Raw genomic sequence first — 25,279 nt, 5'->3', positions numbered from 1 at the left:
TTCAATACTGCTGAAGTTTTTGACAGAATCAAAATCTTTTTGGCGGTTTGTCATACTCTTTTGGCTTTTCCATTAGCTGGTTAATTATATGGTTATGGAAATTTGTTAAATACCCACTTCTAAAGCCTGCCTGCTCTCTTGGTTCATTAAAGTTTAGCTGTCTTTATATTCAGCCTAATATGATCTTTGCAAATATTCTACATATTACTGAGAGTAAACTTATTAGCAGGTTGTTTTTCAGGTCTTTTGTATCTTCTTTTTTTATGAATTAGTATAATGATAGTTTTTCCAAGCTGTAAGTGTAGAGAATTCTTGCAGATATTTTGTGTAAAGTTCACAGAGTTTTAGCCTACTACTATGATTCCCGGCCTGTCAGAAGCTATTGTCTTTGTGTGATTTCGCCTGGGGCTCTGATCCCGAGGTCAGTAAGAGAATCCAGACATTAATGCATAAAAAATATATAGCTTATTTAAATATGAAAAACACTTCTAAATGTGCAAAATTTATCATTAATCGAATGCCATGTCACTAACAAATCAATTAGCTATGATGGTGAAGATGGGTTGATTTCAATTCTAAGTACAAAACACCTGAATTCAACATGTATAAGTAGAGAAGAATTGTCATTGACTTTTATCTTTCTTCATGGCCAAGTGGTATGTCATTGTTCATACAAGTTTCCTGGACCAGGGTTCGATTCCCGGCCAGTCAGAAGCTATTGTCTTTCTGTGATTTTGCCTGGGGCTCTGATCCCGAGGTCGGTAAGAGAATCTAGACATTAATATATCAAATAAATATATGGCTTATTCAAATATGAAAAACATCTAAATGTGCACAATTTATCACACACACACACACACACACACACACACACATATATATATATATATATATATATATATATATATATATATATATATATATATATATATATATATATATATCTTGAGTGGATGTACACACACACACACACACACACACACACACACACACACACACACATATATATATATATATATATATATATATATATATATATATATATATATATGTCCTAATCCTTGTATGTATAATATGTGTTTTATACATCATGGTTAATGACCCTTTTAAGAGTACTATGAGTGTCATAAATTGGAGGGTGCGATCACTGAACTCTGTTATACTTGAAGTGTCCCTAGAATCATAAGGTGATGTGTTTGATAGTATATTTCCATCACAGTGGAGAATTCCACAAAACCTAACAATTCAGCATGTTGATAGCGCAACATTGCATCTTGCTTGCCAAGGGTTAGTCAGTACCATTCGAGCGATCATTAGACAAGGTACTCACCTGAGAGTATCGGCTGTACACAGTGTATTAAAAAAACTTTTTGTAATAAAGTGAAAAATACCTATGTACCGATGTCTCATTATCCATTGACATGGGACATATTGATGTCAGGTGTACAAATACGTCTGTTTGTGTATGCTGCGAGCGAAGTTGTTCTTTAAGCCAATAAAGTAAAAGTTCAAGATGCCTAGATACGCAAGAGCTAACATAACAGACACTGCTACTGCTGAAGATGAAAACAAAGGAGCAGCTGGTTATAGTGATGTCGATGAAGAATATAGAAATGCAAGACTTAAAAAACAAGTTAGATAACCTAGCAGACTTAATGAACAGAGTCTTGGTTGAATGAGAAGAGGAGCGGCGCGCAACCACAGCATATTCGACATACATAAATGAAGTTCAGATGCACACAAGTGAAAGTACACATGCATAGGCGAGTGAAAATATGCTAAACATCGTAGTTCAAAAACTGCCAGATCTCCAGGCAAGTGTTAGGCCTTTTGATGATCATCAGCCTAACAAAGGGTGTCAATCAAACGAAGTGTTTTTGAGAGACGTTGAAGTAGCCACATATGGGTGGTCAAAAAGAAAAAAAGCTATTCAAGTTATTATGTTGCTGAAAGATGCTCCGGCAATTGAGATAATGTGTTGGCCACAAGACAGTTCAAGAAGTTATACTGAAATAAAACAACGTTTAATGCTTTCATCTTATAGACCTAGATTGTGTTCAAAGAAATGGTAGTGGCATATCTTTTCACATATCCTAAATTTGTCACTTGTTGCAGCATATAAATTCTATAAGTATGCAAGTCCTACCACAAATGTTCAGCATAAGGAATTTAGGCGAGAAATAGCTCGGACACTTACCAAAATCAAAACAGGAAGAGAGAGGCAAGAAGGTCCTTCAACAGCCCCTCAAAAGGCAACCAAATCTGATTATGTTAACCATTTTCTAGAATCTACTGCGCAAGGAAGATGTTGGGTTTGTTAGAAAAACACATGACTGAATATATCAAGTGCGAATAAAGACTACAAAAGAAATGAGAAATATGCAGAATCTACAGTATCAGATTTTCTTTTTTTGTGTGAAACATTTCATTTTTAAGCATGCATATTTAGATGTAATAATGAATGCAGAGATATTTAGAGTTTAATTTCCGGCTATTTTATAATACCTTCCTAATGAAAAGTATCCATTATTTTCTTATAAATCGGCAATTTTAACAATAACGTTATTCTCATTTCCATGATATAAGACCTTTCCATAAACCACATAAAGTCTTCTATTATCCTTAAAAACTTTTGTGCAAATATGCCATTTTGGGAACACAGATTTTACTGAAACTCTCAGGATTAAGACAAATTATGACATATTTTATCCAAGAGTGAGTGGAAATTAGTATTGCTAAAGTGATATTAACACAGGTTAGGCATTGAAGGGTATATTATGGACATGGGTCATGGTATGACAATTAAACAATATCCAACAGATTTTGTAGATTAAAGAATAAAACCCTCCAAAGAATATTGAGAGTTAAATGGCAGGTCAGGATTAAAAATGAAGCTGTAAGAGAGATTAATCAAGTGCCATTCGTCAATGAGATCATGGTGAGGGGTAGATGGAGATGGTTTGGGCATGCTCTTTGCCCTCCCAAGGATAGATTAGTTCACTAAACTTTTAATTGAGCTCCACAAGGTACGAGAAGAATTGGAACACCCAGACCTATATGACTGAGGACTATAAAGGGTGAAGTAGGAGATAATGAATAGAGAAGTATTGATTTAAAAGCTCAAGATAGAGACGACTGGCGAAATGTAACCGAGGTCCTTTGAATCAATAGGCATAGGATGAGATGATGGTGATGAAACTCAAATGTCTCCCAGGTTATTCAGTTGCAAACTACAGTACGTAATCATTATACTGTACACCATTTTAAACCCATGATTGTAAAGTGACCTACTGTGGCATCAAACTGTCTAGCACAGATATATACTGAAATACATTTGTTGATCATAAGTACAGAATTTTCTAAATGTTAAATAAAAATAAACTAGGGTTGTTAAATTTTGACCTCATCAAAGACCAAGTTTAAAAGTCACGAGCAACGCTGTCAGTTTTCATAATCCAACTTCAATAAGATCAGGTTACTTATATAAACAAAATCAAAGATACTTTAATTTCTTAGAGTAAACAAGGCGCCAACATAACACCTAAATTGCTTACCAAAATGGAATAAACACAACAGTATTATGAAGGAATCTTAATATGTAATCAAACTTTCACCCACTTGTCAATGCAAGTTCAGAGTTCCATGGCTTATGTTCTTCTCTTTGAATATTTATTTGTTAACTGTCAGTGTCTCAGATTGAGAAGAAAATATCTCATATCATGAATACTTTCCCTATCGGGATCTTTGCATTTAATAATAGAGGAAGTGAAAAATTACTTTTAATGGAATTTGAAAGGAACAAGACTGTAAAGGATATACTGAAATTGCTATACATTAATTTATCAAGTTATGAAATACATGTTAAAAATAGGATATTACCTTATCTTTTACTTTAATTTTGTATTCTTTACACATTTTCCAAAGTATATAATTACAAATCTTATTGTAGCGAGCTGAATAGTGATCATCTGCAAGTAGGGTCTGGCAGGCTAAAACCAAATGACCAATACTCTAAACTGCTGCATACCAAAACATACACTGGTTGCTCTCTTGATATGCTTGCCATTTTCTTAAAGCCATTTGAAGCTGTTTGTTTGGAGGCCTTGGTCTTGTGTGCTCCTATCATCATCCTTTCTAAATTAAAATTTAAATTTTCATTCCTTATCCATATGAGTGACTCTTCTTTGTGTATGTAAACTTTTTCGAGTTCATCTTGGAATCTTCCTGCTCTTCCATGATGTTTCCACCTTTCCATTCTAAGCTTCTCCTCTCTATAACTGAATTTCTGCCAAGTCTTCCTGGCTATCCTTGTTGCTGGAGTCTGTTCAGTGCCCTTTTTCCTTCCTGTAAGTCTCCTGCAAAGTTCTCAGCCTACTTTGTTATTGATGTTAGAGGGCTTAAGGCTTCATCATGAAGTTGGGAAACCTTTTTGATGTTTTCATCCTCGGAGCTTTTTAAGTATTACCCTAAATTTACTATTGCTGCTCTGTAGGCTTGATTGATCTCAGTTAAGCCTAGTCTACCTTCTCAGCATGGGATATATATTCCAGTGTTTATACGTGACTTTATGCAGGCTGAGAATCTTCATGGTCTTAGTATCCATCCTATCTCTCTCACCTTGTGGCCAGTCTACATTACTAAAACCATAGGTCACCACTGGTATAAATAGCTGATTTATGGCAGTGATCTTATTCTTAGGTGTCAATTCTATCTTAAAGCTCTTCTTTAGGCAGCTGATATAATCTTCCTTTATCTTTCATTTTCTTGTGTTCAGTTCAATTATTTCCTTGTATTCAGAATTACTTATATGAACGCTCCTCTTACAGATCTTCTACAGACATGCCTTACTCTACTTTTATTCCTTCTGATATTACTTTCTTCCTTTCATGATGGCAATCTTAGCACATTTATCTAATCCAAAGTCCATGCAAATGACACTTGAAAATCAGTGGACTATCCTAACTAGTTCCTCCAATTTTCTTCTGTGTCTGCATATAGTTTGAGGTCATCCATGAAGAGCTGGTGATTCACTCTCATTATCTTTTCTACTTCTGCTTTTTCTTAGGTCATAGTCGGTGTTAAGGTCATTCAAGATTTTACTAAGCAGATCTCTGGTCAGGCAGAAGAGAAGACACGAGAGGCAGTCACCCTGGAATATTCCTCCTTGCAATTTTATATCTGGAATTACTATATGGTCCTCGGAGTGTTTACGATAGATAATGGTCATCCACTTAATCATCTGAGCTGCTAGGAATGATCTTATTTCCTCACTGATGTTATATAATTCCAGACATTTAAGTATCCAGGAGTGTGGCACGCTGTTAAATGCATTCTTATAGTCTATCCAAACCATATTAAGGTTCCCTTGCCTTTTCTTACAGTTTTCTAATATTGTTCTGTTAATTAGCAATTGATCTTTGGTTCCAAGTTTGTTTCTTATTACTCCCTTTTGTTCTTTTTTAATATATTTGCCTTGATCTAGGTGTTCATAGATCTCATTTGCTATGACTGCTGTGAGCCATTTGTAGGTTGTTGGTAGACAGCAGATGAGCTTATATTTGTTGGGGAGTTCAGCCTCAAAGGTCCTAGGGAACAGAGTGGTGTTTCCCATTGTGAGCCACTCTGAGGATTCTTCTTCTCCTTGTATCATTCTTGAGAATACTTGTTCATAGTTGTGGTATAGTGCTGTGATCTTTATTTAGCCAGACATTTGGAATCTTGTTTACTTCTAGTGTCTTAAAATGAATAAATTCTTAGATTATTCTTGCTAACTTTTCTGTGGTGAACCTTCTTGGGGGCATTTGTTGTTTCTGACTGTTCTTCTGTCGAATGGTGTCAATCCATGATTTCTCTTGGTGTTGTCTCGGGTCTTCAAACAGTGGCTTCCAAAACTTCTCCAGATCTTCCATGCTTGGTTGGGTCCGTACTTCACTGTTTCTTTCACCATATTCCTATAAACCATTTTTGGATTTTAACTAAATTCCCTGTTTATCTGTTTTACTTTTATCTGATGTTCTTTATTTCTTATTTGTGCAGCTAGGGCCTTTACTTTGGCTTTGTGTTGTGCCAGTTTTGCCAGTGTGAATTCTATGATGTACAGTGAGACCATTTTTCCGACGAAATGCCTTTAGACAGACATTGCACTTAAATGGCATCTCCCCAGTGTGAATTCTATGATGATCTCTGAGATGACCTCTCCAACAAAATGCTTTGTCACAGACATTGCACTTGAATGGTTTCTCTCCAGTGTGAATTCTATGATGATCTGTGAGACGACTTTTCGCAGGAAAGGCTTTGTCACAGACATTGCACTTGAATGGCTTTTCTTCGGTGTGAATCCTTTGATGTGCAGTGAGAATACTTCTCCGATAAAATGCTTGGCTACAGACATTGCACTTGAATGGCTTCTCCCCAGTGTGAATTCTATGATGATCTCTGAGATGACCTCTCCAAGAAAATGCTTTGTCACAGAATTTGCACTTGAATGGCTTCTCCCCAGTGTGAATTCTATAATGATCTGTGAGACGATTTTTCCCAGAAAATCCTTTGTCACAGACATTGCACTTGAATGGCTTTTCTCCGGTGGTAATTCTGTAATGTGTTGTGAGATAAATTCTCTGAGAAAATGGTTTGTCACAGTCACTGTTTTTTATTTTCTCTTTCTGTAAACATTCTTTCTTTCTTCCTCTTCCCTTTCCTTTGTCCTCTTTCCTACTGGATCCCAACTGTGTGTCATATTCCTCTTCCACGCCTGTTTTTATATTCTCTTCCTCCTCTTTATCAACTTCCCTTTTGCTGATATGTAAATCCTCCTCACTCACTGATGCATCAGAGTCCAAAGCACACTTCATATCATCTTCACTTGACTCAAATATTTCTGGCTCTGCTTTGAATTCTGGCTCTGCTTTGAATTCTGGATCTGCTTTGAATTCTGGCTCTGCTTTGAATTCTGGATCTGTTTCGAATTCTGGCTCTGCTTTAAATTCTGGCTCTGCTTTGAATTCTGACTCTACTTTGGATTCCATGTTTGGATCTATGAAAAGAGAGTCATCATTACAGACCCCAACACTGATAAATAAATCATTATTTTCCAACTTAACTGCAGAGTGTGGAAACGAATCTTCCATTTCAACTTTTATTGGAAATTTCAATGATTCAGAGTTCCTAATCATCTCCCTGTCATAAGATGACATCCTCTTCAATAATATCTTCAACAGTGTTAGAATATAAAGTTAATGCTAAACTTCCTTTTCTTTACATCAAAGTCTTACACCATGAACGACCATAGACCCTTCTTCATTTTTCCCACTCCTGTTTCTCTTCCAGATATCTTCATTAATTCAGTAGTTTACACAATCTTGTCACAAGAATTGGACGATTATTTCCTTTAGGACTAAAACTCTGAAATAATAAAGAATAACTATCATTGGAGAAGGCCAAGATGAAAATGCTAGTTTTTTGTTTTTAAATAAAATGACAGTTTTTAAAACTATAATCAATTTTAGAAGTAATTTGCATTTTTCCTATCCACACAAACTTGAGTCCATTAATTTGGAAGATTACATTGGCATGAGCTAGAATCGGTAGTTGAAATGGATAACGACCGGTTATACGACTGCAAGGCGAAGGTCCTGACCCCCTTCCAATCAATTTTCAATTCAATTTTGCTACTTCAACTCAGGACTTAGAGAGGTGGTTAGAGGAGTGAAGTCATATTAAATGACTCAGGTCTGTTATTTGTCCTGATGCTTCATACAAACCATCATGCTTTAATTAGGGAGACTCACTAATTAGAGGGTAGGAATTCCCCTTGGAACCAATAGTGGAAGGTTCTATAACTTCCCTGGAGGTTTTCCAAGATTGATCTGTGAAGATGAGAAGCGGGGGCACTAATCACCCCAAATATGTAATTATCATCAGGATGAGAAACTGATAGGTCCTGGGTCATACATGAACTAACCGTACCATCTATAGAGAAACCCTAACCCAGGAGGGGACGTCAGTAAGAAACACTTACCATATATAAGAATAAAGGGTTGGTAGTGATTCACCATCCTCCAGCTCATATGGAGGATTGGTAGATATACTTCTTTGTATACAAAGAACGGTGCTCAGAAGTACAACTTACCAGCATTTGGTCCAACCAGCAAGTAACACCTCGACCTCTGACCCAAGAGAGGGTGCAAAGCATGAAGAGGAAGAGACTGTTATAATACCTTTTATTCCAGACTTATGTCGAAACACTACCACAATCGAGAGGCATCTTTGTCACCATGTGGGAGCTGGGTTGGTTACACAAAATGCTAGAACAGCCACCACAGGGCCAATCAAAAAGGTGTCAAGGGACTTGTGTGCATACTCTCGCAAATAAAAGGTCATGAAGGATGTCTGCCTTTCAAGACACCTAGCCAACTGACAGATTTCTCTTGAAAGCAAGTGCAGGACCAATATCATTATTATTATCATTACTAGCTAAGCTACAACCCTAGTTGGAAAACAAAATGCTATAAGCCCAGGGGCTGCAGCCTGGAAAAATAACCGAGTGAAGAAAGGAAATAAGGCAATAAATAAACAATATGAGAAATAATGAAAAACTAAAATAAAATATCTTAAAAACTGTAACAACATTAATACAAATATTTCATATATAAACTATAAAAAGACCAATGTCAGCCTCTTTATCATAAAAAAAATTTGCCATTTGCTGCAAGTTTGAACTTTTGAAGTTCTACCAATTCAACTACCCAATTAGGAAGATCATTCCACAACTTGGTCACAGCTGGAATAAAACTTCTAGAATTGTGTAGTATTGAGCCTCATGGTGGAGAATGCCTGACTATTAGAATTAACAGCATGCCTAGTATTACAAACAGGATGTACCTGTCTGGGAAGATCTAAATGTAAAGGATGATCAGAATTATGAAAAATTTTTGTGCAATTGAAGAAGACACAGATCTAATGTTTTTCTCAAAAGTAAATTTGCTGTCGAGAATCACTCCTAAAATTTAAAAAAAAAGTCATACAGAGTTAAAGAAAAATTATCAATGCTGAGATCAGGATGTAGAGGAGCAACTATCCTTGACCTACTTTCAATCATACTTTGAGTTTTGTCAGGATTCAACCTCATGCCCCATAAATTGCACAATGAACTAATTTTAGCTAGATCTCTATTAGGGGATTCAGCAACCTCAGATCTATATTCAGGAGAGGGAATTGATGCAAACAGTGTAGCATCATCTGCATATGCAACAAGCTTGTTTTCTAGGGCAAACCAAATGTCACGTGTATATATAGTATGAAAAGTAATGCACCAAGAACACTACACAAAGGCACACCCAATATCCCATTCCTACATTCACTATGGTTCCCATCAACAGCAAGGGCCTCATGATTAACAGTGTCAAAGGCAGCACTAAAAGATAGGCAAATCATACGAACATCCTGACCACAATCAAGAGATTTCTGTACAAGACTATGTGAGCCTTAGTCCTGTCTGGCACCTCGACTTTCTCGTCAGCCGAGGTGAAGTCCTATGGATTGTTGCGGATACATTTTTATTATTTATTTATTTATTTATTTATTCATTTAGAGAGAGAGAGAGAGAGAGAGAGAGAGAGAGAGAGAGAGAGAGAGAGAGAGAGAGAGAGAGAGAGAGAGAGAGAGAGAGAGCATACCATCAAGGAAGAGGTAATTGGTGTAATGAGTGTTTGCAGTGAGGAAAACTGTTGTATAATTGAGGTTGATGTTTACATTTTTTGTGGTAGCTATTTTTGACTGGTACTGATTACCTCAAGAAAATGCATTTTTGATTCTGACTATTGCAAGAGTCTGTTGTGAATGCTATTTATTTATTTACTTCAACCAGCTTGGAAGCATTGTGTTGATTTAACAGTAAGTGCAGTTAGTTTATCTTTGCTTGTAATTGTTGTGAATGATAGAATCCATTTATTATTTATCTGTGACAGTTCAGTTACCTACGAATGTCTATAGGTGTTTTTTTTTTCTTTTTTTATTCCTCCTTTAGAGTTTTTTAGGCTGTTGTTCCAAAACAATTCTTGTAACCATTGATGTGCAAGCTTGTATTATGAAACATTACTCTTGTTTGTGATGATGATGATGATGATGATGATGACCACCATGAAGTGGCTGCTCAGTCAAGTTGACTGAAAGATTGTTCGGCTTATGTGCGGATGAGTCCATATATATATATATATATATATATATATATATATATATATATATATGTATGTATGTATGTATATATACAGTATTATATATATATATATATATATATATATATATATATATATATATATATATATATATATACATAAACATATATACATATACAAATACTGTATATATATATATATATATATATATATATATATATATATATATATATATATATATATATACAGTATATATTTATATATATGCATATATAATTAAATACTGTATATATATATATGTATATATATATATATATATATATATATATATATATATATATATATATATATATATATATATATATATATATATATATATATATATATGTTTGATTTTGGTAAATTTTATTTTAATGTTTTGTTCGTGGTATGTACACGTTTATTTGAATGTTCTTTTATTTATTTACAGTAATGATAGTAATATGTTTGGTTGTTTGTTGATGTTTGGCTTTAAGGAATAGTGTAAAGAATTATGTTGTGTTTTACCGTTCCTTCTGTTCAAGAGTCCAGTTAACGTAAAAGTTCGGGGAAAGTTTGTGTTGTAAACTAATTGTCTGTTGAGAATGATCAATGTAACATCCTGTCACAGTATCATCTCACAAAGCCAGAAAGAGACCTTGTTCCTTGACACCGCTATTTTGGACCTGCCACTGCTAACAAAAAGTCTCCTACCCTTTGGCCTGAGGTTTCAGCTCCTTTTCAGATAGCATCTCGTCATCATCATCAACCAATACCTTTCTGAGAGAGAAATTTAGTCTTGACCACAAGTCAAGCACGAGTCTAAGAGATCTCTTTCCATCCATGATCGTGGCTGGCTACGAGAGAGACATCCCCCCCCCCACCCCTTGGAGTCTGAGACCGGGTGGGCAACACTGCTTCAAAGCTCCTCACGAGAATAAACAACTCTAATGAAATGGAGAGAGCTAGATTTTTAAGTCAAAACACCAGACTCAAGGCTGAACAGTAGTCTTCAACAGTCACGATTGAACTCTGCGTAGGAAGACATGGAAATCCCCGACCTGTGCAACAGAAGAGTGACCAGAGGGGCACCTCTCTCGGGACTTCAACAGAAAGAGCAAGCAGATTGGTATACCACTCAGCATGAGGTAGTCTGAGGACATCCAGGGTTACCCTGACTCAGTGTAATTAACAATGTTGATTACCAGCCGAATACGGCTGAACAGTGAAAAGGCTTAAACATTCAGGTGACCCTTATGGGTGTTGAAAGGCATCTCTGAATAGTCTATGCATGCAAGGAACTTCCTGTTCAACAGCTTGGCAAACTGATCAATCCACAGAGAACCCCACGGGGCCAGACACTTTTCCGACCAGAGGATGTAGGGACCACTTTGCTCCCACAACCTTCACCCGGCAGCTGAGTATGTCTTCTAGCCAATGAATGTACCTATCTGACAACTCAGGTAGTTCTGTTGCTCATCAGCACTATTGAGTGCCTTCTCAAACGTTCATAGAGTGCCTGCAAGTCTCAAAAGCCTGCTTACATCTATAGAATGCTGAAATGTAGATACCTCTCTTCCTCAGACCACACTCCTGAGGCAACCAGGTCATCCAGGTGCACTCCCCACCCCTTATTCAATGCATCCAAGAACAGATGCAACTGAGTCGGGCAATTGGAAGTAACACAGCTGGAAGTCTTGCAATTAGGAGTCACTGGCATTGGAGAGGTGTGCGTAGTGAGGCTTGTATATACACTTAAGAGATGCACGACAGGAACTAACTACATCATCAGGCTCTTAACATGAAGCTCGCATTGCAAGATTTGAATGCGAAGTTCAAATGTGAGGCTCGCAAAGCGATGTTCGTGAAGCTAAGATCCTCAGCAAAACACCTATAGAAAGAAGTGGGACTTGATGTGACATGACCGCTAGAAGAAACACCCAGAATTGGAAAAGCCCCATCTAAGAGAGCCAGCCTTGGAGGCGTCTGAAAGGGGTCCAGCAATGCAGGAGAGTCAACTCCTGAAGGACAAGATGAAATAAACTGCCTACAAAGGCGAGTGTAATCCTGCTGCGATAAAAAGAGTAAGAAACAAAGATGAAACATCACCCAGTGAGCACACTTAGAGAAGCAACACTCTGAAAGCACACTCTATCGGCAAAGAGAGGATCACATTCTGAAGGGTGCTTCTTTCGGGAAGGCGCCTAGAAAAAGAATTTCCTTCCAAAGGCAGGGAACAATGCCACTCTCTCAAAGATACCAAATGGAGGAAGGTCTAGACTCTAGATGATTTACATACTTTACTTTAAGGGCTACTTATCTGGTCCTATACAGCAGGGGAACCTTGCTCTTTACAGGACCTTCATGGTTGTTTTACGATGTTCATTAGGGAGTATTTAACATTTTAAAATGTGTATTGTTCGCTTACTGTTTGATCACTGTCAAAACACTCACAAAATAAGGTCTTCAGTTTCCTCTTGAAGGCCTTAATACCTTCAATAATTCGGATGTCTCGTGGGAGCCTATTGTATAGTCTTGGAGCCGCATATCTAAAGGATCTAGAGCCTACAATAGACATGTATCTAGGTTCTGATAGTTTGAAACCATCTGTAACTATTCTCATGTCAGGACGATTTGATGGTTGCACAATATGTAGCAATTCTCTTAGATATTTTGGACGACCGGCTCTGAGACCTTGGTGGGTTATTGTACATATTTCAAATTCAATTCTCCCTTTAATTGGCAGCCATATAGATCAATTAGCATAGAAGAGATCCTTTCTCTAGGTGGGACACCTTTTATCACCCTTGCTCTTCTGTTCATTATGTTTTGTAATTTCTTAAGTTGTACTTTTGGTAGATTGTAGTAGTCAATTCTAGTAATCACACATTTTATCAAATGTTTCTTTCCGGAACATTCAACCGGGTGCTTTTTTTATAAAAGCAATATTTCTTAGATGATAGCCAGTAGTTTTTACTACATGATTCATTTGGGCAATGAGAGACAAGCTGCAGTCAAGAAATATGCCTAGACCACAAACTTTACTAGATATCGGTACTGAGTCATTATTTATGTTCATTTGAATATCACCCAAACTTCTCAGAGTGTTCCATTCTCTAACACTATCAAGGATTCAGTTTAAGAGTTTAAGAAGTGTTGTCTATACCATTTATGGAGAAGTAAAAAGTATGAGAAACTCAAGGAAAATTCATGGCACTTAAGATCCTCCACCGAATAGAAAGGGTCTAAACAAGGTTGACTAGAAGCCTTGTGAAAACACTCCATCCTGAAGGAGCAAACCTGAAGTTTGTCAAACTGACGACAGTTTCCAAAGTCGTTGGAAGGACCAAGCCCTGAAGTAATCCTTAGGAGGGGCAGCAGAGGAAGTCAACTCCCCAGGAAAGTGTTTCGGTTTTGCGGAACTTTGAGCAAGTCACAAGACAAAGACAATGTTGAGGCCCAAAAGTCCCAACTACACCAGTAGTGACAACAACCGGTCCTGAAAGGAAGACCTCGAAGGAAAAACGACTGCGTCCCGCACTATCTGAGAGAACTTTACAAAACAACCTCAAGACTCCCCCAGAAGGAAGCCGCTCACGTAACCAAGAGGAAAAACGAGAAATGCTTCTTAACAAGGGAACAGGGTACTGGTAATCACTTCAAGGAAAATGCCAAAGGAGAGGAATGCACGTCTCATCTCAAAAACTGCGTTCTATAAAGGATAACCATACATTGGCTTGAGAGGGTAAAAAATCCCTGTCAAGGAGATTGACAGGCTGGTAACCAACCAAAGGCCCACCATAAGGACATCAGTCACAGAAAACACTCTCAAAAGAAGTAATTCATAAGCAGGACGGGCATGAGGGGGGAGAGACACAACATCCATAAACACTAATCATAATCATGTTGAAAAAGAAGTAATAGAAATTAAAGAAAAACTGCACAAAATTTCAGGCAACGAGAATGTCTGTTCTCACCAACAGAAACTAGCTAAATGGATTGTCAGTGAGCCAGTGGGGAATGGAACATTCCAGCTACAATAAGGTAAACCACCTGTCAGTTGTTACACATCATTATAGGTTTTTAAATGCTGCATTCTTGCTTCACTGTTATCTATCTCCTATAGGAAAGGACGATAGCTGACTGCTTTGATTATAAAATACAAACACAAATGAAATTAAGAGTTTAGTATTCACCTTTGATATTTACCAATTTTTTGTGTTACTTCAGGGGAAATCGTATGAAGATTATGAACCCTAGGTTATCTTTTTTAAGTTTTGCCTAGCGGTTCACTTGTCTTGCATAATCTTCACTAAATTCCAGAACCAGTTCTGCTATAGGGACCACTGGATTCTTAGGTAGTAGGAACTCAGGATTAATGCTTTTATACCTTTATAAGTGTAAATATTTAATAGTTCCTGTAGAAAAGTTTTTTTTTTTTTAAATATAACTTTAGAAATGAATTTTGACCATGACTCAGTGGTCTATGTAGTCTCTTCCCTTTGGAGGGAAGTATGGGGCTCCCCGAGTTCATTTACCAGTTGGATACAGAAAAGAATGTGTATGAAGGTGAACGCAGAATCACCCTGCACAGTGTCAAGAGCCTTAGGGTTGGCTGATGCTAAGAGAGCACCTGCTAAATAGTCTAAATCATCACCCATTGGGTCATCCACCTCCCGGCTGGGGTGAGTCATTGTCGTCATCGGGCACCTCTTTAGGGGATTAATGCCGAGGTGGAAAATCACCTGCTGAACGAGCTAACATAGCAGCTACTGCCTATTGAACTAGCTTATGTAAGTTTGGATTCTCCACAAGTTTGGAAGCCAAATTCTTGGGAAGCGAGTTTGTATCCTTCAAGTTCAGATCTTACTTGTGAAAGTAGCTAAAACATTGCTAGTCTTCTTCAGTTGAGTGACGGCTTAGCGGAGACAATGGGAGGGCCTGGGGGCGGGATGGAAGGGGTAGTGTATGTCAACTCAGTTGGCAACAGGGTATACGAGTCTATGTCCCTATGGATCCTAGAGTGGAATGTGTCTCCTGCAGGGGGTTTGACCAGCCTCTTATGCCCCCATAAACACACAGTTTTGCCAGACACTGAGAGTGCCTACTCATTATTCAGTTCTGCCATCCGTCTAACCTGTGTTGATACCCAGTCAGTACTATGGCAAATTGTCCCCCTCTCCAACATCTGGAGACTGCGGTTTCTACCTAGCCAGGGTTTGACAAGCAACAAAAAAAGCACCAAAGTAATGGTGTAAACAATGGTTCTGTGGCAAGAGATGATCCATTATATTCTAGCATATAATGAAGTATTACTAACATGAGGAGTAAGTGTTAAAGTGAATATACAGTATATATCGTCGTCTTCATAATCATTATCATCAGCCATTACTATCACACTGCAGAACAAAAGCCTCCGACATGTTCTTCCATTTGCGTCTATTTATGGTCTTTCTATGCCACTCCACACCCGCAAACATTCTTAATTCTTCAATCAATCGTCTTCTCTTCTTTTCCTTGCTTCTTTTGCCATATCTAGGGACCTATTCTGTTATTCTCAATGTCCATCTATTATCTGTCATTCTCATTATATGTCCTACCATGTCCATATTTTTTGTTACAAGTTGTTATAATATCCTCTAACTTTGGTTTGCCCTCATATCTATGGTGCTCTTTTTCTGTTTCTTAGTGTTACTCCCATCATTATCTATCTATACCTCCTTGGGTTGCAACTAGCTTATAATCTAAGGCTTTAGTATAAGTTAATACTAGTACAGACATCTGATCAAATACTTTTCTTAAATTTCTGTCTTGTGTTCTAGGAAAGGCTTATTGTCTGTCCTAAGTATGTAAAGGTTCGTCCATAACTCTTATTTGTTGTCTGCATTTGCATTGAACATAATCTTAGTTTTACTCATGTTCATTTTCAATCATACATTTTTGCTTTCTTTATTCAAATATTCTATCACCTTTTGCAATTCCTCCCATGATTCACTAAACACAACTATGTCATCTGCAAATTTTGAGTTGTTAAGGTATTCCCCATTTTAATCAATTCCTAGTATTTCCCCATCTAAATTTTTAAAACTTCTTCTAGGCATGCTGTGAATAATTTAGCAGTGATGGAGTCTCCCTGTCTAACTCCTTTCTCAATTGGTATTTTAACACTATCCTTGTGTAGTTTTAGGATTGCTGTACTTCATGTATGAATATATTCCAGTGTTTTAACATAAGATTCATCTATTTCTTGTCTTTAAAGGGCTTTCATTACTGCTTAAGTTTTGACAGACTCCAAACCTTTCTCATAGTCTATAAATGCCAAACAGAGGGGTTTGTCATACTCAGTTGGTTTTTCCATTAGTTGGTTAATTACATGGATACTGACCATTATTGAATACCCACTTCTAAAGATTGCCTGGTCTCTTGGTTGATCAAAGTCTAGCCAGTCTTTCTTTTCAGCCTTATATGATCTTTGTAAATATTCTATATATTATGGATAGAAAACCTATTGGGAAGTAATGTTTTAGGTTTTTTTGTCTCCACTTTTGTGAATTATTATGATGATAATGTTTTACCAAGCAAATTGATTGATTGAGAGTTTTCTGGCATTCTGACATCTAAGGTTATTGATGCCAAGATCATTTGTTATAAATATAGAATAAAAGGAAATTCAATTTAAAACAATAAAAGTAAAGATGTCCTTATAAAACTAAATTACTTTCAGAAGACTGCTTCTGAAATAAATCTAAAAATACCACTAGCATGGTATGACATATGTCCAAAAATCTTGGTAAGGATGAACCTGCCATCCTCACCTCAAGCCTCAAACAGATATCTATTTCTTAATGTACTAAAAGTGGAACCTTCTGTCAACAAGTGCCTCCCTGTCAAGGGTACCAAACAGTCATCGCAATATGGTTGATGATGCCATTTCATAAGAAATTCGTGTGTCAGCCGAGTGTGACCAATGAGGAGATGACAAGGAGTAGTCTCCCACTTTCGAGGCATCATGTTATACCTCCAAGATGATATACAATTCATTATTTCTCTCATTTTATTTCCTTTTGAACTATCCCAATGCTGTTGCCAATTATCATAAAAATAATTCTTAATGCTGGGTAAATAATCATTATAGAGGATGAGATACCTTCCTTGTAGCAACTCAGCTGCAGCATTCTTTGCCAGTAAATTTGCCTTCTCATTACCAGACATACCTACATTTGCCAGAACCCAATAACATCGAATTGTTATATCTCTCAGCCCAATAATAAAAAGCCACTCTAAAATCTTTAAAACTGAAGGGTTACTGGAATTAAAAACGTCTAAAGCTTTTAGCGAACTTCTTGCATTACTAAAAATGGTAAAATTGCCCTCCTCTTTTATCGCTATCTTTTCAATAGTGGTGAGTATGCCATATAGTTTGGTAGTAAATATAAAAGATGTTAACCTCTACAGATAAAAGCATAACTGTATACTTTAAATCCAACTCCAGCATCAGATTAGGAGCCATCAGTATATAGAAAAGTCAATTCCTTATGTTCTGCAACATTTTCCATGAAAAGAGACCTGGCTTCTAAGTCAAAATATTCTTATAATACCAATAAAATATTTACAGAAAGATGTCTCTTGTAATTTCCATGGAGGGGTTGATGATATCTTAAATGGAAGCACCTTACTTCAAGCTATATCAAGACTAAGTAACAATTGCTTTACCCAAAAACCATAAGGTTGAGGAGATTTTGGGTGCAACTCAAAGTATCTAAAATGCCCTACCAGGTTTGCAGTCTGATACACAAAATACTTAGGAAGTCTTTTCAATTTAAACCAATATTGAATAACAGAAAACTTTTAGTAAAGGTCTAACGGTAATTCTCCGTTATCAACAAGGAGGCTTGGGATAGGCGAACCTAAAATCTTTAATCAGCTTGGGGTGGCTGAGGAGTATATTTCACACACATACCTAATTAAAAAAAAAATCAAGGCCTTGTATAACTTTAAAATATTTTTGCAGTCTGTCCTCCATAATGTAAGGGACAAAACTTTTAAAAGCTTCAAAGCATCAAGACATTTTACTTTTTATGCTTTTAAGTGAGAAACCCATGTCAGCCTGCAATCAAATATCAAGCCTAAAAACCTAGCTTCACTTACACATGGGATCCATTGACCTTTGATGTACACAATCAGGGTCTGGATGTACTCCCAAAATAAAACAGAAATGGACAACAGTAGTTTTGCTTGTCGAAAACTCAATTCCATTCATATCTGCCCATTGAATAATTTTGTCAATTAGGAGTTGCAGTTTTGTCTCACCATTGCCATTCTAGCTCCAGCAAATGATACAGAGGTCATCTACAAATAATGTTGAGAGAATATCTTGGGGAATGACAGAGGATATCCTATTAATGGCTCAGGCAAATCGGTTACACTTAGCACACTACCTTGGGGAACTCCTTCTTCCTGACATTTCCTCTCTGATAGAGTTTCCCCCACTCTCACTTGAAAAAATGTATTTGAAATAAATGATTGAATGAACAATGGTAGCTCTCCTCTTAATCTCAAACTATGAATGGTTTCAAGTATACCATATCTCCATGCAATATCATATGTCATTTCAAAGTAAAAAGAAAAGAATGTTACATGTTGCTGTTTGAATGCAAAGGCTTCACAAATAGAGGACTCAAGTTGTAAGAACACATCAGTTGTTGAATGCATTTTTCTAAATCCATACTGGATAGGTAATAAAATACCCTTCTTTTACAGGTACCATATCAGTCTTGCATTGACAATGTTCCCCATGATATTACATAAGCAATATTATATAGTTTTCTGCTAAAAACTTATCCTAACTGGGTTTTAAAAAGCCTAAAATAATGGCTAGTTTCTAAATACTTAAATAACTATGGTCATGCCATATTCTGCTAATATTGCTTAAAATATATAACTTAATATTGACAGGTACATGTTTAATCATTGCATATGAAATTCAATAGGGTCCAGGGGCTGTATCATTGCAAGTAGCAAGTAGGGAATCAAATTCTCTTTCAGTAAAAGAAGAATTGCCAGATTCTTCCTTTCCTGTTGCAAAATTTAAAACTTTCTGTTCTTCACTGCTAATGGTACTTTCCATGTATATCTCAGTATAAATTAATCTATGATTCACTACCATGAGTATTACAGTGCAAACAGTTTTAAAATCAAACCTGTGAGATTTGGTTATAAAATGTGATTGCTCTGCTGTGCAGATGATTGGATATTCTTATAATTTTGAAATATACTGTGGTAAAGGAACAGAAAGAGCCATACCTCTCGGAACCCATGTTGTCATGAATATGTGTCAGCCAGTGGCTAATAGAGAAGAACATGTATTTTTTTATAATTCTTTTACTAGTTATGATCTCCTGAGTGAGCTAGCAAATTCAAATATCCTTCCATGTGAAATAGTTCGTGAAAACCATAAAAGAAAATGTCCTCTCACTTGAAAGAAAGAAATGGAGAAAAAGGTAAAGGTTCCTTTGATTATAGGTCAGACGGAACAATACTATGTACAAAATGGAATATTAATAGTATTATCACTGTAACAAGCAACTATTATTGTACTTCCCCATTACAGAAATATGAAATAAATATGAAAAATCAGGGTTTTTAAATTTTGACCTCATCAAAGACCAACAAGTTTAAAAGTCACGAGCAACGCTGTCAGTTTTCATAATCCAACTTTAACAAGATCAGGTTAATTATATCAACAAAAACATAATTTCTTAGAGTAAACAAAGTGTCAACATAACACCTAAATTGCTTACCAAAGTGGAATAAACACAACAGTATTATAAAGGAATCTATATGCAATCAAACGTTCACCCACTGTCAATGTGGGTTCAGAGTTCCATACCTTATGTTCTTCTCTTTGAATATTTATTTGTTAACTGTCAGTGTCTCAGATCAAGAAGTAAATATCTCAAATCATGAATACTTTCCCTATCGGGATCTTTGCATTTAATACTAGAGGAAGTGAAAAATTACTTTTAATGAAATTTGAAAGGAACAAAAGTGTAAATGACATAATGAAATTGCTATACAATAATTTATCAAGTTATAAAATACATGTTAAAAATAAGATATTTTGAATTAATCATCATTTGTTATAAGTAAAGATTATTACAATATAACCTTTAATTAATTACAAATAAGCAGCATTTTTTCTTAAATAATCAAAATCAATTACAAATTTTTTCTGTCACAAATCTTCATAGGATTTGAAAGAGTACGCCAGGTAAAATCCACACCAAAGACATTGCACTTGAATGACTTCTCGTTCTTTGTCTTAATACCTTAATTGGTTTCAATTTATATCAGGGGTTCAATGGACCACAACCTAGGGTATATGGTTGCACCTCTATGCTCCACTAGCCTTGTATCCGAGGGGTCTTTTCAAGATGGTCACTCTTCCCTTGATGGGTGCAATCTGCCCCTCATTTATGCTTGGGCAACTTGGTATTGCCTGAAGGTATTGTCTCAGGTTTTTTTTCATAAGTCCTGTTCCCCCCCCCACCAAAGGTATTATGCATATTTCTTTCAGTTTACATGTATTTTTATGTCGTTCTTTGGTTCTTGGTATTTTGTTATTTTCTGCCTCTCACCTAATTCTATTAAGGCCAAAATCATTGGGTACTGTCAAATCTTTTCCTTCTTTATTCCAGGCCACATTATCAGGTTTTATAGCATCTTCTTCTATATATTTTTTATGTTGGAATTATCTTATAAAAGATGGTAATGGTCCTGTTGGAGGTAACTGGATCTGGTTCATGGTCCCATACCTTATCTTTTACTTCAATTTTGTATTCTTTACACATTTTCCAAAGTATATATTTACAGATCTTATTGTGACGAGCTGTGTAGTGATCCTCTGCAAGTAGGGTCTGGCAGGCTGAAACTAGATGACCAAAACGCTCTTAACAGCTGCATGGCGAAATCTACACAGGTCGTTTCCTGATATGCCCGCCATTTTCTTGAAGCCGTTTGTTAGGCCTTGGTCTTGTACTCCTATTAAAACCCTTTTTCCATCAAAACTTAGATTTCCATTCCTTATTCATTTGAGTGACTCTTCTTTGTCTATGTAACCTTTTTCCAGTTCTTGGAATCTTCCTGCTCTTCAATGGTGTTTCCACCTTTCCATGCTAAGCTTCTCCTCTCTATAACTGAGTTTCTGCCTGGTCTTCCCGGCTATCATTGTTGCTGGAGTCTATTCAGTGTCCTTTTTTCTTCCAGCAAGTCTCCTGCAAAACTCTTAGCCTACTTTGTTATTGATGTTAGTTGGCTCAGGGTTTCATTATGATGTTGGGCAACCTTTTTTATATCATCCTCAGAGCTTCTCAAGTATTGCCCTAAACTTACTATTTCTGTTCTGTAGGCTTGATTGATCTCAATTAAGCCTAGTTCACCTTCTCAGCATGGGAGGTATATTCTGTTCATACACTTGTGACTATACGTGACTTTATGCAGGGTGAGAATCTTCCTTGTCTTAGTATCCATCCTATCTATCTCACCTTGTGGACAGTTTACAATACCAAAACCATAGGTCACCACTGTTATCGCTAGCTGATTTATGGCAGTGATCTTATTCTTTGGTGTTAATTCTGACTTAGAGATCTTTTTAGGCAGCTGATGTACTCTTCCTTTATCTCTCATATTCTTGTGTTTGATACAGGTATTTTATTTTATTCACAAGTACTTATATGCAAACTTCTGCGACAGATCTCCTACAGACATGCCTTACTCTACTTATATTCCTTCTAATATTACTTTCTTCCTTTCCTGATAGCAATCTTAGCACATTTATCTAATCCAAAGTCCATGCAAATGTCATTTGAAAATCAGTGGACTGTTCCAATATTTCTTGAGTCAGCATATAGTTTGAGGTCATCCATAATGAGCAGGTAATTCACTATTTTGTTGTCTCTTTTACTTCTGCTTTTGCTAAGGTCATATCTGGTGTTAAGGTCATTCAAGATTTTACTAAGCGGATCTCTGGTCAAGCAGAAGAGAAGTCATGGGAAGCTGTCACCCTGGAATATTCCTCCTTGTAATTTTATGTCTTGAATTACTATATGGTCCTCGGAGTGTTTACTATTGATAATGGCTTTCCACTTAACCATCTGGGCTGCTAGGAATGATCTTATTTCCTCATTGATGTTGTATAATTCCAGAAATTAAAGTATCCAGGTGTGTGGCACACTGTCAAATGCCTTCTTATAATCTATACAAAGCATATTAAGGTTTCTTTGCCTTTTTTACAGTCTTCTAATATTGTTTTGTTAATTAGCAATTGATCTTTGGTTCGAAGGTTTTTTCTTATACATCCCTTCTGTTCTTTTTCCATACATTTGCCTTTATCTAGGTGTTCATAGATCTCATCTGCTATGACTGCTGTGAGCCATTTGTAAGTCATTAGTAGACGGCAGATGAACCTATATTTGTTGGGGAGTTTGGTCTCAGAGTGGTGTTTCCAGTTGTGAGCCACTCTGGTGATTCTTCTTCTCGTATCACTCTTGAGAATTCTTGTTCATAGTTGTGGTATAGTGATGTGATCTTTTTTTAGCCAGAAATTCAAAATCTTGTTTACTCTTGGTGTTTTAAAATTACTATATTCTTTAATTTTTCTTGCTAACTTTTCTGTGGTGAACCTTATTGGGGGTATTTGTTGTTTTTGACTGTTCTTTCGCCTAATGGTGTCAATCCATGATTTCTCTTAGTGTTATCTCAAGTCTTCAAACACTGGCTTCCAAAACCTCTCCAGATCTTCCATGTTCGGTTGAGTCCGCACTTGACAGTTTCTTTCACCATATTCCTATAAACAATTATTAGATTTTCACCAAATTCCCTGTTTATCTGTTTTGCTTTTATCTTATGTTCTCTATTTCTTATTTGTGCAACTGGGGCCTTTACTTTGGCTTGACGTTCTGCCAGTTTTGCCAGTGTGAATTCTATGATGTACAGTGAGAGCACTTTTCCGACAAAATGCTTTGCTACAGACATTGCATTTGAATGGCTTCTCACCTGTGTGAATTCTATGATGTGCCGTGAGAGTACTTCTCCGACAAAATGCTTGGCTACAGATAATGCACTTAAATGGCTTCTCCCCAGTATGAATTCTATGATGATCTCTGAGATGACCTCTCCAAGAAAATGCTTTGTCACAGAAATTGCACTTAAATGGCTTCTCCCCAGTGTGAATTCTATGATGATCTGTGAGACGACTTTTCCCAGAAAATGCTTTGTCACAGACATTGCACTTGAATGGCTTTTCTCCAGTGTGAATTCTGTAATGTGCTGTGAGATAAATTCTCTGAGAAAATGCTTTGTCACAGACACTGCACTTATATTGCTTCTCCTCAGTGTGAATTCTACGATGTTTTACAAGACTACTTCTCACAGTATATCCTTTGTCACAGACATTACACTTGAATGGTTTCTCTCCGGTGTGAATTCTGTAATGTGTTGTGAGATAAATTCTCTGAGAAAATGCTTTGTCACAGACACTGCACTTAAATTGCTTTTCCTCATTGTGAATTCTATTATGCCCTAAGAGACTACTTCTATCAAAATATGCTTTGCCACAGATATTACACTTAAAAGACTTCTCCCCAATGTGAATTCTTAAATGACGTATGAGATGACTTTTCCGAAAAAACACTTTGCCACAGTGACTACATTTGAATGACCTTCTCCCAATGTGAGTTTCATAATGTGCTTCAAGATCAACTTCCTTGAAAAATGTTTCTCTGCATCTGGACTGGCCTTCAGTGTCAATTAGCTTGTGAGTGTTAGGGTTAATTACTCCACTAAATTGTTTTTCATGATTCCAACCCACCAATGAATTTTCTCTTGTACCAAAATCAGTGTTGGCTTTTGAGTCACTTTCCTGACAAAGAGGGTCTTCACAGCAACTGTTTTCGATCTGCTCTTTCTGTAAACATTCTTTCTCCCTTCCTCTTCCCTTTCCTTTGTCCTCTTTCCTACTGGATCCCAACTGTGTGTCATATTCCTCTTTTACGCCTGATTTTAAACTCTCCTCCTTTTTGTTCACTTCCCTTTTGCAAATTTGTAAATCCTCCTCACTTACTGATGCATCAGAGTCCAAAGCATGCTCCATGTCATATTCGCTTGATTGAAATATTTCTGGCTCTGATTTGAATTCTGGCTCTGCTTTGAATTCTGGCTCTGCTTTGAATTCTGGCTCTGCTTTAAATTCTGACTCTGCTTTGAATTCTGGCTCTACTTTGAATTCTGGCTCTGCTTTGATTTCCATGTCTGGATCTATGAAAAGAGAGTCATCATCACAGAGCCCAACAATGGTAACTAAATCATTATTTTCTAACTTCACTGCAGAGTGTGGAAATGAATCTTTCATTTCACCTTTTACTGGAAATTCCAATGATTCACAGTTCCTCATCCTCTCCCTGTCACAAGATGACATCCTCTTCAATAATATCTTCAACAGTGTTAGAATATAAAGTTAATGCTAAAATTCCTATTCTTTACATCAAAGCCTTGAACATGAACAAACATAGGCCGTTCTTCCTTTTTCCCAGTCCTGTTTCTCTAGCAGATATCTCAGTAATTTAGTAGTTTACATTATCCTGCCACAAGAGGTGGATGATTATTTCCATTAGGATTGAAAGTCTGAAATAATAGAGAATAACTATCATTGGAAAAAGGTAGGATGTAAGTGTTAGAGCAATTCTTTACAAAAAAAAAAAAAAAATTAAAAGTTATTTTTATCCATACAAACTTGAGTTCATTAATTAGGAAGATTACATTGGCATGAGCTGGAATCGGTAGTTGAAATGGATAACGACTGGTTATACAATTGGAGAAGGTGCAAGGCGAAGGTCCTGACCCCCTTCCAATCAGTATTCAATTCAATTTTGCTACTTCAACTCAGGACTTAGAGAGGTGGTTAGGGGAGGGAAGTCATATTAAAGGACTTAGGTCTGTTATTTGCTCTAATGCTTCATACAAACCCTTATCCTTTAATTAGGGAGACTTACTAATTAGAGGGTTGGAGGTCTCATTGGACCCAAAAGTGAAAG

At 36.6% G+C, this 25,279-nt stretch overlaps 1 protein-coding gene across 5 annotated transcripts in view; it reads right to left on the bottom strand.

The window, feature by feature from the left end:
• Positions 1-3,634: 3,634 nt before the first annotated feature.
• The window catches only part of LOC137618667 (zinc finger protein ZFP2-like), a 155,351-nt gene continuing 133,706 nt past the window's right edge, over positions 3,635-25,279 (bottom strand). For 3 of the 5 annotated variants that reach the window (XM_068348803.1, XM_068348804.1, XM_068348805.1), the window contains exon 3: positions 20,011-24,869. In XM_068348803.1, the coding sequence (XP_068204904.1) occupies positions 23,101-24,663 (1,563 nt within the window). In that variant the 5' untranslated portion in view covers positions 24,664-24,869 and the 3' untranslated portion in view covers positions 20,011-23,100. Of the gene's footprint in view, positions 7,402-20,010; positions 24,870-25,279 lie in introns of those variants that run through there. The other 2 variants (XM_068348806.1, XM_068348807.1) reach the window with 1 other exon arrangement.

This window comes from Palaemon carinicauda, chromosome 25, assembly GCF_036898095.1.
Source record: "Palaemon carinicauda isolate YSFRI2023 chromosome 25, ASM3689809v2, whole genome shotgun sequence".
Lineage (NCBI taxonomy): Eukaryota > Metazoa > Arthropoda > Malacostraca > Decapoda > Palaemonidae > Palaemon > Palaemon carinicauda.
Note: the sequence above shows the minus strand (reverse complement) of the source record. Positions and strands in the feature narration are given on the sequence as shown.